The following is an 18,948-nucleotide window of genomic DNA, read 5'->3' on the forward strand; positions in this document are numbered from 1 at the left end:
ACATTCACACACACACACACACACACACACACTCTGAATACACACACACACACACACTGAATACACATTCACTCACACACACACACACACGCACACACACACACTCTGAATACACATTCACTCACACACACTCACAAACACACTCTGAATACACATTCACTCACACTCACACACTCTGAATACACATTCACTCACACTCACACACTCTGAATACACATTCACTCACACACACACACACACTCTGAATACACATTCACTCACACTCACACACTCTGAATACACATTCACTCACACTCACTCTCTGAATACACATTCACTCACACACACACTCTGAATACACATTCACTCACACACACACACACTCTGAATACACATTCACTCACACACACACACTCTGAATACACATTCACTCACACACACACTCTGAATACACATTCACTCACACACACACACACTCTGAATACACATTCACTCACACACACACTCTGAATACACATTCACTCACACACACACACACACACACACTCTGAATACACATTCACTCACACACACACACACACACTCTGAATACACATTCACTCACACACACACACACTCTGAATACACATTCACTCACACACACACTCTGAATACACATTCACTCACACTCGCACACTCTGAATACACATTCACTCACACACTCACACACACACACTCTGAATACACATTCACTCACACACACACACTCTGAATACACATTCACTCACACACACACACACACTCTGAATACACATTCACTCACACACACACACACACTCTGAATACACATTCACTCACACACACACACACACTCTGAATACACATTCACTCACACACACACACACACTCTGAATACACATTCACTCACACACACACACACTCTGAATACACATTCACTCACACACACACTCTGAATACACATTCACTCACACACACACACACACACTCTGAATACACACACACACACACTGAATACACATTCACTCACACACTCTGAATACACATTCACTCACACACACTCTGAATACACATTCACTCACACACTCTGAATACACATTCACTCACACACACACTGAATACACATTCACTCACACATTCTGAATACACATTCACACACTCACACACTCTGAATACACATTCACTCACACACACACTGAATACACATTCACTCACACTCACTCACACACACACACACACACTCTGAATACACATTCACACACACACACACACACACTCTGAATACACACACACACACACACTGAATACACATTCACTCACACACACACTCTGAATACACATTCACTCACACACACACACTCTGAATACACATTCACTCACACACACACACACACTCTGAATACACATTCACTCACACACACACACTCTGAATACACATTCACTCACACACACACACACACACTCTGAATACACATTCACTCACACACACACACACTCTGAATACACATTCACTCACACACACACACACACTCTGAATACACATTCACACACACACACACACACTCTGAATACACATTCACACACACACACACACACTCTGAATACACATTCACTCTCACACTCACACACACTCTGAATACACATTCCTCACACTCCTCCTCACACACACACACACACACACACTCTGAATACACATTCACTCACACTCACTCTCACACACACACACACACACACACTCTGAATACACATTCACTCACACTCACTCTCACACACACACACACACACACACTCTGAATACACATTCACTCACACTCACTCACACACACACACACACACTCTGAATACACATTCACTCACACTCACTCACACACACACACACACACTCTCTGAATACACATTCACTCACACACACACACACACTCTGAATACACATTCACTCACACACACACACACTCTGAATACACATTCACTCACACACACACACACACTCTGAATACACATTCACTCACACTCACTCACACACACACACACACACACACACACACACACACACTCTGAATACACATTCACTCACTCACACACACACACTCTCTGAATACACATTCACTCACACACACACACACTGAATACACATTCACTCACACACTCTGAATACACATTCACTCACACACACACACGCTTTACACACATTCTGAATACACATTCACTCCACACACACACACCTCTGAATACATTCACTCACACACACACACTCACACTCTGAATACACATTCACTCACACACACACACACACTGAATACACATTCACTCATACACACACACACACTCTGAATACACATTCACTCACACACACACTCTGAATACACATTCACTCACACACACACTCTGAATACACATTCACTCACACACACACACACTCTGAATACACATTCACTCACACTCACTCTCACACACACACACACACTCTGAATACACATTCACTCACACTCACTCTCACACACACACACACACACACACACTCTGAATACACATTCACTCACACTCACTCACACACACACACACACTCTGAATACACATTCACTCACACTCACTCTCACACACTCTGAATACACATTCACTCACACTCACTCACACACACACACACTCTGAATACACATTCACTCACACTCACTCACACACACACACACACACTCTGAATACACATTCACACACACACACACACACTCTGAATACACACACACACACACTGAATACACATTCACTCACACACACACACACACGCACACACACACACTCTGAATACACATTCACTCACACACACTCACACACACATTCTGAATACACACTCACAAACACACTCTGAATACACATTCACTCACACTCACACACTCTGAATACACATTCACTCACACTCACACACTCTGAATACACATTCACTCACACTCACACACACACTCTGAATACACATTCACTCACACACACACACACACACTCTGAATACACATTCACTCACACTCACTCTCTGAATACACATTCACTCACACACACACTCTGAATACACATTCACTCACACACACACACACTCTGAATACACATTCACTCACACACACACACACTCTGAATACACATTCACTCACACACACACACACACACACACTCTGAATACACATTCACTCACACACACACACACACACACTCTGAATACACATTCACTCACACACACACTCTGAATACACATTCACTCACACACTCACACACACACACTCTGAATACACATTCACTCACACACACACACACACTCTGAATACACATTCACTCACACTCACACACACACACTCTGAATACACATTCACTCACACACACACACACACACACTCTGAATACACATTCACTCACTCACACACACACACACTCTGAATACACATTCACTCACACACACACACACACACTCTGAATACACATTCACTCACACACACACACACACACACACACACACTCTGAATACACATTCACTCACTCACACACACACACACTCTGAATACACATTCACTCACACACACACACACACTCTGAATACACATTCACTCACACACACACACACACACACTCTGAATACACATTCACTCACACACACACACACACACTCTGAATACACATTCACTCACACACACACACACACACACTCTGAATACACATTCACTCACACACACACACACACACACACACTCTGAATACACATTCACTCACACACACACACACACTCTGAATACACATTCACTCACTCACACACACACACACTCTGAATACACATTCACACACACACACACACACACACTCTGAATACACATTCACTCACACACACACACACACACACTCTGAATACACATTCACTCACACACACACTCTGAATACACATTCACTCACACACACACACACACCCTGAGTACACACATGGTCTCTGATTGGTCAGAGGTTACATTACAGTTTCTATGGCAACCGCTCATTCATAAGGAAGTAAAATTTTGGTTTTATTCACATAAACAGCTGTATCAGATGGGCAGGGCATTTGAATAATTCCCGCCCATGTTCACAAAGCTCCGCCCACAGGATCATCAAAGGCCTGATGGGCAGTGCATCCAGACACGGCTCAGTATTCCTGACCGGAATTCTGTTTTCCAAACAGGCTTTTTCAGCGACTAAATGAATGACTGCTTCATTTAATCAGTTAGGTCACGCTGGTTATTTTAATCATGTTTACATATCTATTAGGTTTATGCAGGTAATTAAATAAAAATATACAAACAAACAAACAAATAAAGGACTATTACACCTTCACCCTGTATGGAAGAAGTCTCCAGAATAAAGAGAGAGAATAGAGAGAAAGAGAGAGAGAACAGAGAGAGAGAGAGAGAGAGAGAGAGAGAGAGAGAGAGAGAGAGAGAGAACAGAGAGAGAGAGAGAGAGAGAGAGAGAGAGAGAGAACAGAGAGAGAGAGAGAGAGAGAGAGAGAGAGAGAGAGAGAGAGAGAGAACAGAGAGAGAGAGAGAGAGAGAGAGAGAGAGAGAGAGAGAGAGAGAGAGAGAACAGAGAGAGAGAACAGAGAGAGAGAGAGAACAGAGAGAGAGAGAGAGAGAGAGAGAGAGAGAGAGAGAGAGAGAGAACAGAGAGAGAGAGAACAGAGAGAGAGAGAGAAAACAGAGTGAGAGAGAGAGAACAGAGAGAGAGAGAGAGAGAACAGAGAGAGAGAGAGAACAGAGAGAGAGAGAGAGAGAACAGAGAGAGAGAGAACAGAGAGAGAGAGAGAGAGAGAGAGAGAGAGAGAACAGAGAGAGAGAGAGAGAGAGAGAGAGAGAGAACAGAGAGAGAGAGAACAGAGAGTGAGAGAGAAAACAGAGAGAGAGAGAACAGAGAGAGACAGAGAGAAAGTGAGAGAGAGAATACAGAGAGAGAGAGAGAGAGAGAGAATACAGAGAGAGAGAGAGAGAATAGAGAGAGATGGGTGACAGACAGGTTGTTTATCGCCGCTTTAACACACATCCTGACTTGACAGCAGCGTGTTGCAGTCGGTGCTGACGGAGTGATGAAACGTTTCCAGGAAGTCGATGCAGGTTGAGGAAACCAAACAGCGAAAGCTAAATGTAAATAAGCATGTACGCACACACACACACACACACACACACACACACACCTGAGCACACCATGAACACACAACATGACAACATGGATCCAATCTCCACAGCAGTCTGAAGAGGAGCACGAGGATGAAGGTGAGGGACTTTATGACCTGCGCAAAGTACAGTGCGGCCAAACAAAGCTGAACAAACTGGACATTTGGAACCAGTGTAAACAGTCCAAAAGTGTCATTGTGCAACCACATCCCTGTGATGACCCTGAAACTAACACACAATTCAGACTTTTACACAGAATTATAATAATAATAATAAAAATAATTCAGACATTTAGATATAATTTTAAAAATTATTTATATTTTTTTACTTATATAAATTATTTAATAATTGAGACTTTTGGTTATAATAATAATAACAATAATAATAATAATAATAATAATAATAATAATAATTTAGACATTTAGATATAATCAATAAGAAGAAGAATTTTGACTTTTAGATCTCATCAGCTCCAACTTTCTCCCGGCGAACCTGAAGAGCAGGTGACTCATCCCCATGTGAGTCTGATCTCCCAATATTGTATATGTATATGATGTATTCTCTTTTACAACGTCTGAAGGATACGTCCATTTCTCTCCTCATGTCTCTCAGGAGCCCACGGATCTGTCAGGAGCTCACTCGGTTTCTTGTTGAGGATTTTGCAGCTCAACCTGAGCTCCCTCCATCCATCCAGGAGGTTTTCCATCTTCAGATGTTCTCCCACACCACCCCACCTATTCCTTCCACACTTCCTCTACTGGCTTCCTGTAGCTCTACATCACCAACTACAAAGCCTCAAGCAGACCAGGAAGCTCTTACCTCAAAGCTCATACTGCTCCACACTTCCTCTCTTGCTCTGCTCCACACTTCCTCAGATCGTCCTGCACTTCCTCTCCTGCACTCCTCCACACTTCCTCAGATCCTCCTGCAATTCTTCTCCTGCACTCCTCCACACTTCCTCAGATCCTCCTGCAATTCTTCTCCTGCACTCCTCCACACTTCCTCAGATCCTCCTGCAATTCTTCTCCTGCACTCCTCCACACTTCCTCAGATCCTCCTGCAATTCTTCTCCTGCACTCCTCCACACTTCCTCAGATCCTCCTGCAATTCTTCTCCTGCACTGCTCCACATTTCCTCAGATCCTCCTGCACTTCTTCTCGTGCACTTCTTCACACTTCCTCAGATCCTCCTGCACTTCTCCTCCTTTACCGCTCCTCCTGCACTCCTCTACTGGACGGTGAATGAACTTCCACCTTCAAACACTGACATCTAAAGACTGTCCTCCTCCTAAAGGACTTGACCGCTCACTCTGCTGCTGTTTTTCCTCGGAACAGATGGATAATATATTCCCTCTGACCAACTGAACCGGATACTCAGCTCTGGGTCAGGGCATCTGCCACGTGTTTTTTTTTTTTATGCGTAAAGTGAAATGTACGTTTCTGGACAGGAATCTGGAAGAGGCACATTTTAATCTGACCCATATTTTTTTCCCCAAACCATCGACTAGAGACACAGCGATTTATTTATTTTTTTACTTGAATAAATCCGACCCAAAGTGTTTTTCGGCTCACGTTAAACCCGATACTCCACCGGTCAGCTCCTGATCTCACACGTCTACCAGATCGCCAGCTTCTCATGTCGCCACTTCTCACACGGTATGGCGTAACATCTCACCTTATTACTTATTTTCTTTGAAACAAGCTTCGCTATCGATGCATCTGTTCTGTAGAAACTTTCACGGTTGGCCAAATAAAAACACCACCCTTCTCCAAAATACAGACATATAGCTGAACATCAACATATTACAAATTCCAAACTTCACACAATGCATAACTTCACACCTGGAGGATTCCATATCCATCAGATGACTTTAATGTTATGCTTTCAGTTCTGTGTGTGTGTGTGTGTGTGTGTGTGTGTGTGTTCACATTCTGGTCATTAACTCAGCTATTTCTTCATCTCAGGAATAGATTAAGACTCAGTGGGCGGTGTTATTGCTCCATCCAATCTTCCTCCTCACATGGCCTTATCTATTTTAGCCCAAACTGCAGCTGTGTCTTTTTGATAAACATTTTTTCCATGCTCAAAATTTGTCTGCATTCACACGTGTAGCTCTTTAGCCTTTATTGATTACTCAAGAGTTCCTGGAACGAGAATCGATCAGTGTGTCATTTAAACAACTAAGTAAGTAAGTAAGTAAGTAAGTAAGTAACTAACTAACTAACTAAATAAATAAATAAATAGGCGGGAAAAAATCTCATGCACATTATAACAATTTAGCCTGGATCACTAATCCCGTTAGAACATCTATAGAATTTGGTCCGCAGTTTTACGACTCTGAAGGATTCGTTTCTGTCTCGTACTTGTTTTTTTTTCTTAATGCCCGTAAATCTTACAAAATAAACCTGCAGGAAGGATTTCACACACAGACTTTTCCGTCTTGCAGCTCGGGCTTGTACAGATGTGCTCACTGGATCCTTCCTCATTCTCTAATCAAACCACAGAGCTTTCTTCTATTTATTACATTTTTATTTGTTCAGCTGCACAGGAAGAGTTCTCTCTCACATCCAACCATTACACTCTTCTATACTAACTATACCTCTACCTCTCTCTCTACAGATCTCACATTCTATCTCTCTCTTTAGATCTCAACCCCACCCCCACCCCCTCAGCCCAGCAGTGTTTGGTCTCTCGGCTGAATGTGTGCTCCAGAGTCTGTTTTTTTCTTCTCCTGGGGCTAAATGTTCACCAGGTGATTGTGTTAACAATTAGCGAGGTGTGGGAGGCCTGAAACAGCAATTATTTCAAACACACACACACAGACTGATAAACCCTAACCCTCTACACTCCACCATCTGACCCTCAGCTCCATGTTCCGTTTCTCGGCTTGTGATTGGTCAGGAGAGAAGGCGTGGTCTCAGCAGTGTGGACAGTAGTGCGGCTGCACATCACAGCTTTACATTAACGCCAATGCACTCGTACTGGTTCGAATACCTTACCGTTTCCAACAGCTTGACAATCACTTCTACAGCGTAAAGTTGTTTGTTATGTATCTCAAAATTGCGTCTACCACCAGCATGACTCGGCTGATCAGATATCTGGAGGAAGTTCATTCCACCGCCTCGGTGCCAGGACACAGAAGAGTCTAGAGTCTACCTCTTACCCTGAGAGAGAGTGGAGCAGGTGAACAGTGCAGGTAGATCTGAAGGAGCGTGGAGTACTAAGAGGTTTGAGGTCAGAAGGAGCTGGGGCAGTGCGGGTTCCAGTGGTTAAGGCTCTGGGTTGAGGATCAGAGGATCAGGGTTCAAACCCCTGCACCATCAAGCGCCACTGCTGGGTAGTTAAGCAAGGCCCTTAACCCTCCCCTGCTCAAGGGGGCGCTGTAGACTTTGTGCCCTCACTTCTTCTTCTTCTTCTAGTTTTTGAATCAGGAAGCCAGTGGAGGAGCAGCAGTGGGGTGGTGTAGGAGAACCTGAGGCAGAACAAGCTGCATTTTGGATTATCTGCAGAGGAAGAACTGTATGGTGTCATCTAGGTGACCAGTTCTAGCACCCTTCCACCATCTCTCAGGGTACAAGGTCATCAAGACTCTTCTCCGAGGCAATGGAATGACCGTTCTATAGACATGCGAGTCACTGACTGCCTTCAAACGACCTGAAATACTTAAATTCAAGCTTATTTTTCCTGTTTGTTTATATATATATTTAAATAAAGCTATATTTCCTCCCAACAGTTTTCCGGCTGATGGTTTCTTTAATCCGTGTCATGACCAGCACTGAAGTAGCCATTAACAGAGGCTTGAAAGCACTTGTGTACATCACTCTGGATGAGAAGTTCTGCCAAATGCACTAAATGTAAACGAGGCTGAGAGTCAGAGCGAGTAAAAGAGTCAGACACGTGACAGAGAAATGGTCAACTCACTTCCTGACCTCGCTCTGGACTTCTGCAGAGATTCACTAACGACTCGCTCTCTTTAGATGTCTCTCTCTCTCTAAATGTATCTCCCTCAAGATGTCTCTCTCTCTTTAGATGCATCTCTCTCTCACTCTCTCTAGATGTCTCTCTCACTCTCTCTCTCTCTCTCTCTCTCTCTCTCTAGATGCATCTCTCTTTAGATGCATCTCTCTCTCACTCTCTCTAGATGTCTTTCTCTCTCTCACTCTCTCTAGATGTCTTTCTCTCTCTCACTCTCTCTAGATGTCTTTCTCTCTCTCTCTCTCTCTAGATGTCTTTCTCTCTCTCTCTCACTCTCTCTAGATGTCTTTCTCTCTCTCTCTCTAGATGTCTTTCTCTCTCTCTCTCTCTCTCTCTCTCTCTCTTTAGATGCATCTCTCTCTCACTCTCTTTAGATGCATCTCTCTTTAGATGCATCTCTCTCTCACTCTCTAGATGTCTTTCTCTCTCTCTCTCTCTCTAGATGTCTCTCTCTCTCGTTCTTTAGATGCATCTCTCTCTCTTTCTCTCTAGATCTCTCACTCTCTAGATGTCTCTCTCTCTCTTTCTTTAGATGCATCTCTCTCTCTCTTTCTCTCTAGATCTCTCACTCTCTAGATGTCTCTCTCTCTCTCTCTCTCTCTAGATGTATCTCTCTCTCTTTAGATGTATCTCTCTCTCTTTCTCTCTAGATGTCTCTCTCTCTCTCTCTCTGACCTCGCTCAGTTTTTCTGCAGAGATTCTCTAACAAACTCTTTACCCTGAGAAAGGCTAATGCACTGAACCACGATGGCAAAGCTTCTCTCTCTCTCTAGATGTCTCTCTCTCTAGATGTCTCTCTCTCTAGATGTCTCTCTCTAGATGTCTCTCTCTCTTTAGATGCATCTCTCTCTCTTTCTCGCTAGATGTCTCTCTCTCTTTAGATGCATCTCTCTCTTTCTCGCTAGATGTCTCTCTCTCTTTAGATGTCTCTCTCTCTTTAGATGCATCTCTCTCTTTCTCGCTAGATGTCTCTCTCTCTTTAGATGCATCTCTCTCTTTCTCGCTAGATGTCTCTCTCTCTTTAGATGCATCTCTCTCTTTCTCGCTAGATGTCTCTCTCTCTTTAGATGCATCTCTCTCTTTCTCGCTAGATGTCTCTCTCTCTTTAGATGCATCTCTCTCTTTCTCGCTAGATGTCTCTCTCTCTTTAGATGCATCTCTCTATGTCTCTCTCTCTTTAGATGCATCTCTCTCTTTCTCGCTAGATGTCTCTCTCTCTTTAGATGCATCTCTCTCTTTCTCGCTAGATGTCTCTCTCTCTTTAGATGCATCTCTCTCTCTCTCGCTAGATGTCTCTCTCTCTTTAGATGCATCTCTCTCTCTCTCGCTAGATGTCTCTCTCTCTTTAGATGCATCTCTCTCTCTCTCGCTAGATGTCTCTCTCTCTTTAGATGCATCTCTCTCTCTCTCTCTAGATGTCTCTCTCTCTTTAGATGTTTCTCTCTCTCTCTTTTTCTCTGTATGCATCTCTCTTTAGATGTCTCTCTCTCTTTAGATGCATCTCTCTCTTTCTCGCTAGATGTCTCTCTCTCTTTAGATGCATCTCTCTCTTTCTCGCTAGATGTCTCTCTCTCTTTAGATGCATCTCTCTCTTTCTCGCTAGATGTCTCTCTCTCTTTAGATGCATCTCTCTCTTTCTCGCTAGATGTCTCTCTCTCTTTAGATGCATCTCTCTCTTTCTCGCTAGATGTCTCTCTCTCTTTAGATGCATCTCTCTCTTTAGATGCATCTCTCTCTTTCTCGCTAGATGTCTCTCTCTCTTTAGATGCAGCTCTCTCTTTCTCTCTAGATGTCTCTCTCTCTCTCTCTAGATGTTTCTCTCTCTCTCTCTTTTTCTCTGTATGCATCTCTCTTTAGATGCATCTCTCTCTCTTTCTCGCTAGATGTCTCTCTCTCTTTAGATGCATCTCTCTCTCTCTCTCTCTCTAGATGTCTCTCTCTCTCTCTAGATGTCTCTCTCTCTTTAGATGCATCTCTCTCTCTCTCTCTAGATGTCTCTCTCTCTTTAGATGCATCTCTCTCTCTCTCTTTAGATGCATCTCTCTCTTTAGATGCATCTCTCTCTTTCTCGCTAGATGTCTCTCTCTCTTTAGATGCAGCTCTCTCTTTCTCGCTAGATGTCTCTCTCTCTTTAGATGCAGCTCTCTCTTTCTCGCTAGATGTCTCTCTCTCTTTAGATGCATCTCTCTCTTTCTCGCTAGATGTCTCTCTCTCTTTAGATGCATCTCTCTCTTTCTCGCTAGATGTCTCTCTCTCTTTAGATGCATCTCTCTCTTTCTCGCTAGATGTCTCTCTCTCTTTAGATGCATCTCTCTCTTTCTCGCTAGATGTCTCTCTCTCTTTAGATGCATCTCTCTCTTTCTCGCTAGATGTCTCTCTCTCTTTAGATGCATCTCTCTCTTTCTCGCTAGATGTCTCTCTCTCTTTAGATGCATCTCTCTCTTTCTCGCTAGATGTCTCTCTCTCTTTAGATGCATCTCTCTCTTTCTCGCTAGATGTCTCTCTCTCTTTAGATGCATCTCTCTCTTTCTCGCTAGATGTCTCTCTCTCTTTAGATGCATCTCTCTCTTTCTCGCTAGATGTCTCTCTCTCTTTAGATGCATCTCTCTCTTTCTCGCTAGATGTCTCTCTCTCTTTAGATGCATCTCTCTCTTTCTCGCTAGATGTCTCTCTCTCTTTAGATGCATCTCTCTCTTTCTCGCTAGATGTCTCTCTCTCTTTAGATGCATCTCTCTCTTTCTCGCTAGATGTCTCTCTCTCTTTAGATGCATCTCTCTCTCTCTCGCTAGATGTCTCTCTCTCTTTAGATGCATCTCTCTCTTTCTCGCTAGATGTCTTTCTCTCTCTCACTCTCTCTCTCCAGATCTCTCTCTTTCTCTCTAGATGTCTCTCTCTCTCTTTTTCTCTATATGCACCTCTCTCTCTTTTTCTCTATATGCATCTCTCTCTTTCTCTCTAGATGTGTCTCTCTCTCTCTCTAGATGTCTCTCTCTCTTTAGATGTTTCTCTCTCTCTCTCTCTCTCTCTCTTTCTCTCTAGATATCTCACTCTCTAGATGTCTTTCTCTCTCTCACTCTCTCTAGATGACTCTCTCTCTCTCTCTCTAGATCTCTCTCTCTCTCTTTAGATGCATCTCTCTCTTTCTCGCTAGATGTCTCTCTCTCTTTAGATGCATCTCTCTCTTTCTCTCTATATGTCTCTCTCTCTCTTTCTCGCTAGATGTCTCTCTCTCTTTAGATGCATCTCTCTCTCTCTCTCTCTCTTTCTCTCTAGATATCTCACTCTCTAGATGTCTTTCTCTCTCTCACTCTCTCTAGATGACTTTCTCTCTCTCTCTCTCTAGATCTCTCTCTTTCTCTCTAGATGTCTCTCTCTCTCTTTTTCTTTATATGCACCTCTCTCTCTTTAGATGCATCTCTCTCTTTCTCTCTATATGTATCTCTCTCTCTTTCTCGCTAGATGTCTCTCTCTCTTTAGATGCATCTCTCTCTCTCTCTCTCTCTCTAGATATCTCACTCTCTAGATGTCTTTCTCTCTCTCACTCTCTTTAGATACATCTCTTTCTCTCTATATGTATCTCTCTCTCTTTAGATGTATCTCTCTCTCTTTCTCTCTAGATGTCTCTCTCTCTCTCTCTGACCTCGCTCAGTCTTTCTGCAGAGATTCTCTAACAAACTCTTTACCCTGAGAAAGGCTAATGCACTGAACCACGATGGCAAAGCAGCGGCTCTGAACTTTCTCACCGCTTCAGCACTAAAATAACCCGAATCTGAGGCTGTCACTCTTTACATGCCGAATGCCCCTCAGTACATGCCAGTGTGTGCGAGGACTGTAATATGATCAAAACAAAAATGAGGGCGTGCTTTAGAAAGTGTTTTATTTTTAAATTTGATGGTTTATGGGGAAAGCACCTCATATAGGAGGAGCCTGATCACGCTGAGACGAGCGAGGAGGGACATGCCGGTTTTCAGAACGTCAATTACATCACACTCCGTGTTTAACAGAACAGGAAAAGCTGTAATACAAATACAAATAAAAATAAAAAAGATACGACGAACCAGAAAGAGAAAGTTCACTGCGGACGTCTTAGCGTTAAAGCCGACGCCCAATTAAAGACCGGTTCCGAGGTTTCTGCCCTTCAAAGACGACACAGATGCCACCGGCCTGAACATCAGAAGAGCAGAGCGTGAGGTTTCACTAAACACCACGAGACCCCCAGGAGAGCTGAAACACCCCGACGTGACGTGGAACTCAGCGTGTTACTCAGACATGCGTAACCTCCTTTACTCGAGCGTGTCCTACAAGCGTCTTGATCAACTGAAGAACGTTCTCATGCAGAAGTTGTGTTGTTTTTAATATTGTTTAAAGCAAAACATCCAAAAATCTTTTCTGTCATGGAATGAAAAAAAAATAAAAATAAAAATAAACCCTAGAGGAAAACCGTTAAAGAGTAATGAAGCGAGAGCCACGGCTGGCTGAGATTTCGGTTCGGAAAATATGACGTCAGTGTAGTGTGTGAGTCCGGATGCTCCCTGGCTGCTCTGGTGTATTTTGGGAATTTTTTTTTTTTTTTTTTTTTTACAGAAGAAGTGAAGGACGGAGACAGCCCTTAAAATGGCCGACACCCTGATCTGCGCCCTAAGGAGTGACTAAAGAGCCGATGGACACAAGGCGGTTGCGTAGACAGGAAGAGCTTCCGTTAAGTGTGTGAACCACTACACCATTAAAAACAAGCAGAACAGGAAGTGGAGGAGACAGAACGGTCCAGGTTGTGAATCAGATATTTGGCCTTTGGCTGTGACCCGTTTGGACCAGTGCCAAAATCTAATCAGTTCATCTGCTGGCTGTAAAGATAAAGCTACATAAATCCTGCAAACTTTCAGCTCGAGATACTGCGCTACAGAGACTCTCGGGACAGACGGATGGACAGACAGAGAGACTGCTAGAGAGACAGACAGACTGCTAGAGAGACCACCAGAGAAACAGAGAGAGAGAGAGAGAGAGAGAGAGAGAGAAAGAGAGACCAAAAGACAGACAGACCGCCAGAGAGACAGACAGACAGACAGAGAGGGAGAGACAGACAGACAGACGGCCAGAGCGAGACACAGACAGACAGAGAAAGAGAGAGACAGCCAGACAGAGAGACAGCCAGACAGAGAGAGAGACAGACATCCAGAGAGAGAGACAGATGTCCAGAGAGAGACAGACAGACCGGCAGAGAGACAGACAGACCGGCAGAGAGACAGACAGATGGCCAGACTGTGTGTGTGGTGTGTGGTGTGTGTGATACCAAGTGGCTGCACAAACACCAGTACATGCTAAAACACCCAGAGTGAAAAGAACCCAGTCCTTCCTGTGTTGAAAGTATGTGGTCCAGCAAGTACTACACCACACTTACATCACACTTACTGACCAGACTGTTACATTAATAGTGTTCAGTGTTAACGAGTACCATTTTAAACAGTATCTCAATGAACACAAAAACAATCTCCAGAATGTTGACAAGACTAAGTTTAATATAACTTTAATCTGTTTAACTTAGAAAATGAAAGTAAGGTTAATAATATAGCAAAATTTTCAGTTTTACTCTAATTAGGGTGATGAGTACACCCCACTGAAAGTCTCTGGGGCAAAGCTAAATTTTAGACTCTCTAATCTATACATTTTGAGTCTAATAATTATTCATCACACAGGTGTCCAGCAGACAGTGGACTATAAAAGGGTGTTACTTAAAGAAAACCCCTCCCCGTGTCCTGCTGTCAGTAATGGTACCACATGGAATAGAAATGTCACAAGACCTGAGAAAGAAAATCATTTCTTTACACCAGAAAGGTGAAGGCTACAAGAAGGTCAGCAAAGCTTTACTTATCAGTTAGAATACTGTAGCAAAAGTGGTACAGAAATTTAAAAAACATGGAACTGCAACCATCTCACAGAGACGTCCAGGTCGTCCACGGAGGTTAACACCTCGACAGGAGCATCTTCTGATGAGAAGGGTTGAAGAAAATCGGCATGCGAGTTCACTGCAGTTATCTAAAGAAGTAGCAAGCCAAACTGGGGTGAGTGTCTCCTGTGACACAATACGGCATACACTGCAGAGGAATGGCATGGTGCCGTCCACCAAAGAAGCCTCTCCTAAAGCCCAGGCACAAAAAAGCCCACCTACAGTTTGCGAGGGCCCATGCTGAAAAACATGAAGACTACTGGGACTCAATACTTTTTGGAACCGATGGCTTCAAAACTGTATGGAGTCGCAAAGGTGAAGAGTACAAAGAAGAATGCATGGTGCCTACAGTGAAACATGGTGGTGGCAGTGTCCTTATATGGGGCTGCATGAGTGCTGCTGGTGTCGGGGAGCTGCTGAATTCACAGATGTACTGCTCTATACTGAAAGAGAAGATGCTACCATCGCTCCCTGACCTTGGTCATCGTGCACTTTTCCAACATCACAATGATCCTAAACACACAACTAAGGCCACTGTTGGATTTCTGAAGAAGAACAGGGTGAAAGCGATACGCAGTTAAAGCTGCAGTATGCAAGATATTTCTTTTGTTATTTTTCAACATAATTGCCTTAGAAATCTTTTTCTTCTCATAAAGCCGTCACAGTCGGAGCGGTCAGATCCGGTCCTGCAAGAACCTTCAGACCCGTTTGACCACACGCTGCTTTAAACACACCGCAACATCACATCCTTTAAAAATGTCCAGCTTCACACTGACACAGCTAATGTTCGGTCAGTTGCTAAAAGCATGCTAAAGTGCTTTGTAAGCTGATTCATCACAGCAACCGTGATGTCACTTCCTGTGTTCAATAAGGGTCAATAAAGGTAATAATTCACAGATGACAATTTCAGACTAATTAGTAATTTTAGACTGATTTTTTACTTTTATATGACATTTTTGTTGTAAAATAAGACTATATCCTACTTAACAGGTTAAAAGTTACCTGAGAACGGATAAAATATTAGGAACAGCGCGTAAAAATACTAGATACAACACCTAGCTGGTGCTATGAGCAATTTTAAGTACTCAATACAACACACAGGAACTTTCCGTCTGCTAACCTGAGGTAAATATTTCCTAAACCAAAACGTTCACTGGGTTAAATGGCCCACAAGAACATGTGATTTTGGTATCAGAGCTACTTAAGCTTTGGTAACAACGCTAGATTAAATCGCAGTGCACAATCACATAAATTCAACAAACAAGCTATAACCATAACCGGACAAACTTAGAGCAAAAATAATACTTGTATCTTCTGACTAAGCCGAGACTTTTTTAAACCTAATCTCCAGTCGTGGACTTCAGGATCATCCAACTGTCTTAAACATAGGTTCAAATAAATACATTAACTAACTAGAATAATCCATAAACCAGTGGTTTATTTGGCAAACGCTAATGTTAGCTTGATTAAACAAGAAATGGAGGGATACAGAATGTAGCCAAAAAGTTTGTAGGCATCTGACCACGACAGTCATGTGTGTGTGTGTGTGTGTGTGTGTGTGTGTGTATATCAAAGATCTCGTTCCAGATTTAGTCCAAATTTTACTCCTATAATCAGCTCCACTCTTCTCTGAAGGCTTTAGGGATTAGTGATCATTCATCTACAGGAGCATTAGTGAGACCCTAATGTTGAGGAGACTCCAGTTCCAGTTCATTCCACAGGTGTTCATTGGGGTTGTGTCAGACACGGGGTCAGGGTTCAGGGTTCAGTGCAGGACACTGGAGATCGTCCACTTTCCCCAACCTTCACCTCCACACCATGTCTTCATGGTCATGCTGGAACAGGGTTTGGATTCCATTTCCATTCCATTCCATTCAAGCCCCCCACCCCACCCCACAGAGAGAGAGAGAGAGAGAGAGAGAGCATTCTGTACAACTGAACTGCTAACTTTGTTGAAAGAGAGCCGTGTACTGTCCGAGTGTGATGGTCAGAGGTCCACAAACTTTTGGCTGTACTGCATATGGAGTCTGATTAATATTGTGGCAAGGTCAGATTGCAGGATTTAGTTAGTGTGGTTAATTTAAGGGAAACATTAAGACATTTTTTTAGTTAAACAACAAGTTTAATATATCTGGAATAAATTTTATTTATTTATTTAAAGAAAAATAGGTTTAAGGAAAATACCTTGAAGTGAAACTGAAGCGTAAACAACTTGACAAGACCGTTAGAGCTTAGCTAGCTAAAGGCGCTAATAACGGTAATTACGGTAATAACGGACAACTCGTTTAATTTTTAAAAACAATTTTTTTTTTCAGGTTAAATCTCTCAGAATGGTGAGAGCCGTTGGGCGCGTGGGGCCTAGAGTCAGCTCGAGACCACCTCCAGGTCCAACTGGTTGAACGGAATCTCAGCTGGTTGCTACACAGTTTAGTTTAGTTTAGTTTACAGCCAACAACAGGTCGGATACAGCGGGAGGAGAGGGGAAAAAACCCAAAAGAACAAACACCATTTTCCATTTCGGCCCCAAAAAATACGCTAAAAAGAGAAGAAGACCTAAACAGTGAATGTATTAAATTCACGCGCTGACACGCTGAGGAAATGACACGATACACGCTAACTAAATTAGCAAGCCCGTGATAGAGAATGAACATACCTCGACACGGAGCAGCCTTACGGTTCCAATCTTTTCTTTTTTTTTTCCTTTCTTTTTTTGTGACGCGTTGATTTACCTGGTCTCTCCGTCCTCTGTCCTCGGAAAGCTCAGAAAAATAGCTTGAGCGATGGTGTATTTATTCCTCCTTCTTCAACCTCCATGTTTTTCTTCTCCTCTCCCTTTTCAGACAAACTGTAAGATAACGGTTTAGCCGCAGCTACTCTGTGTGTGTGTGTGTGTGTGTGTGTGTGTGTTTCAGAAAACACCCTGTCGTTGCAATGGAGGTACAGCATGGTTGCCAGATCATGGAAACATGGACGCTTTCAGAGACTAGCTAAACAGGTATACACGCGCACACACACGCACACACACACACACGCTAAAGCTTTACATCCCCTATTCAATAAAATAATTCCCAAGTTTAATTTTTAGAAGATGATCACAACACCAATTATGTAAATATATGCTAATAAAGGTTGTTGTGACGTCACCTGGAAAGGTCCTGGACATCGTCATCTTCTACACGTCGTTACAGTTCATCACTGTTTCAAGAACAAGACTTTTTATCCGTTTATAGTTACGTTTCACACGGTGGATCGTCTCGCTTTTCGTTCTAGACGCGATAAACAAACCCACGCCTTTTCACTCTCTTGAGAATAAGAATTTTAAAAAAAATAAACACATCTTGTCACGTGTCAGAAAACGTACCTGTCCAGAAGCGCTGAAACTGGAGACTCGCATTAAAATCAAACGTCACCCTGTAACGGGCAGCCGTTACCATAGAAACCATTTATTACGTGAAGGAGCGATATGCTAATCTGATGGAATCCCATACGATTCTTCTGCTGGCTAGTCACGTTAGCGTCAGTGAAGACATTTCTGTTGCGTAAACCTCAATTTATTGGAATTCCTATGAGGCTAAAGTCCATGTTTTTGGTGAGAGTGTGTCCTCATCCTGAAGGTCTGAGTGGAATATAGAATGTTTTATGAATTTATCAGCTATCACATTGTTTTTTTGTGCCATGTACACGGGTCTGGACTTTCCAACAAGCGGCTGAAGATAGTTCTACTACCACTACAACTAGAAAGTAGTAGCTAGTGGGGGTAAAATCGCTCAATCTGGATCCCCTGCCTTCTTTTTTTGACACAGTCATTCAGTGTTTCTCTCACATGGTGGGTTTAAATAACACCGACTTCTGGCACTTTCACGGAAATCAATGTTCCTTTTCATG

General features: G+C 43.0%; 1 protein-coding gene across 8 annotated transcripts in view; it reads right to left on the reverse strand.

Moving 5' to 3' along the window:
* st3gal3b (ST3 beta-galactoside alpha-2,3-sialyltransferase 3b) overlaps window positions 1-18,562 on the reverse strand; it is a 66,728-nt gene extending 48,166 nt beyond the window's left edge. For 3 of the 8 annotated variants that reach the window (XM_058419101.1, XM_058419099.1, XM_058419098.1), the window contains exon 1: window positions 5,165-5,368. In XM_058419101.1, coding sequence (XP_058275084.1) covers window positions 5,165-5,353 — 189 coding nt within the window. In that variant the 5' untranslated portion in view covers window positions 5,354-5,368. Of the gene's footprint in view, window positions 1-5,164; window positions 5,369-5,963; window positions 5,991-17,716; window positions 17,941-18,207; window positions 18,332-18,424 lie in introns of those variants that run through there. The other 5 variants (XM_058419100.1, XM_058419102.1, XM_058419105.1 and 2 more) reach the window with 5 other exon arrangements.
* Window positions 18,563-18,948: the final 386 nt, after the last annotated feature.

This window comes from Hemibagrus wyckioides, linkage group LG20 (assembly GCF_019097595.1).
Source record: "Hemibagrus wyckioides isolate EC202008001 linkage group LG20, SWU_Hwy_1.0, whole genome shotgun sequence".
In the NCBI taxonomy this organism is placed as follows: Eukaryota; Metazoa; Chordata; class Actinopteri; order Siluriformes; family Bagridae; genus Hemibagrus; species Hemibagrus wyckioides.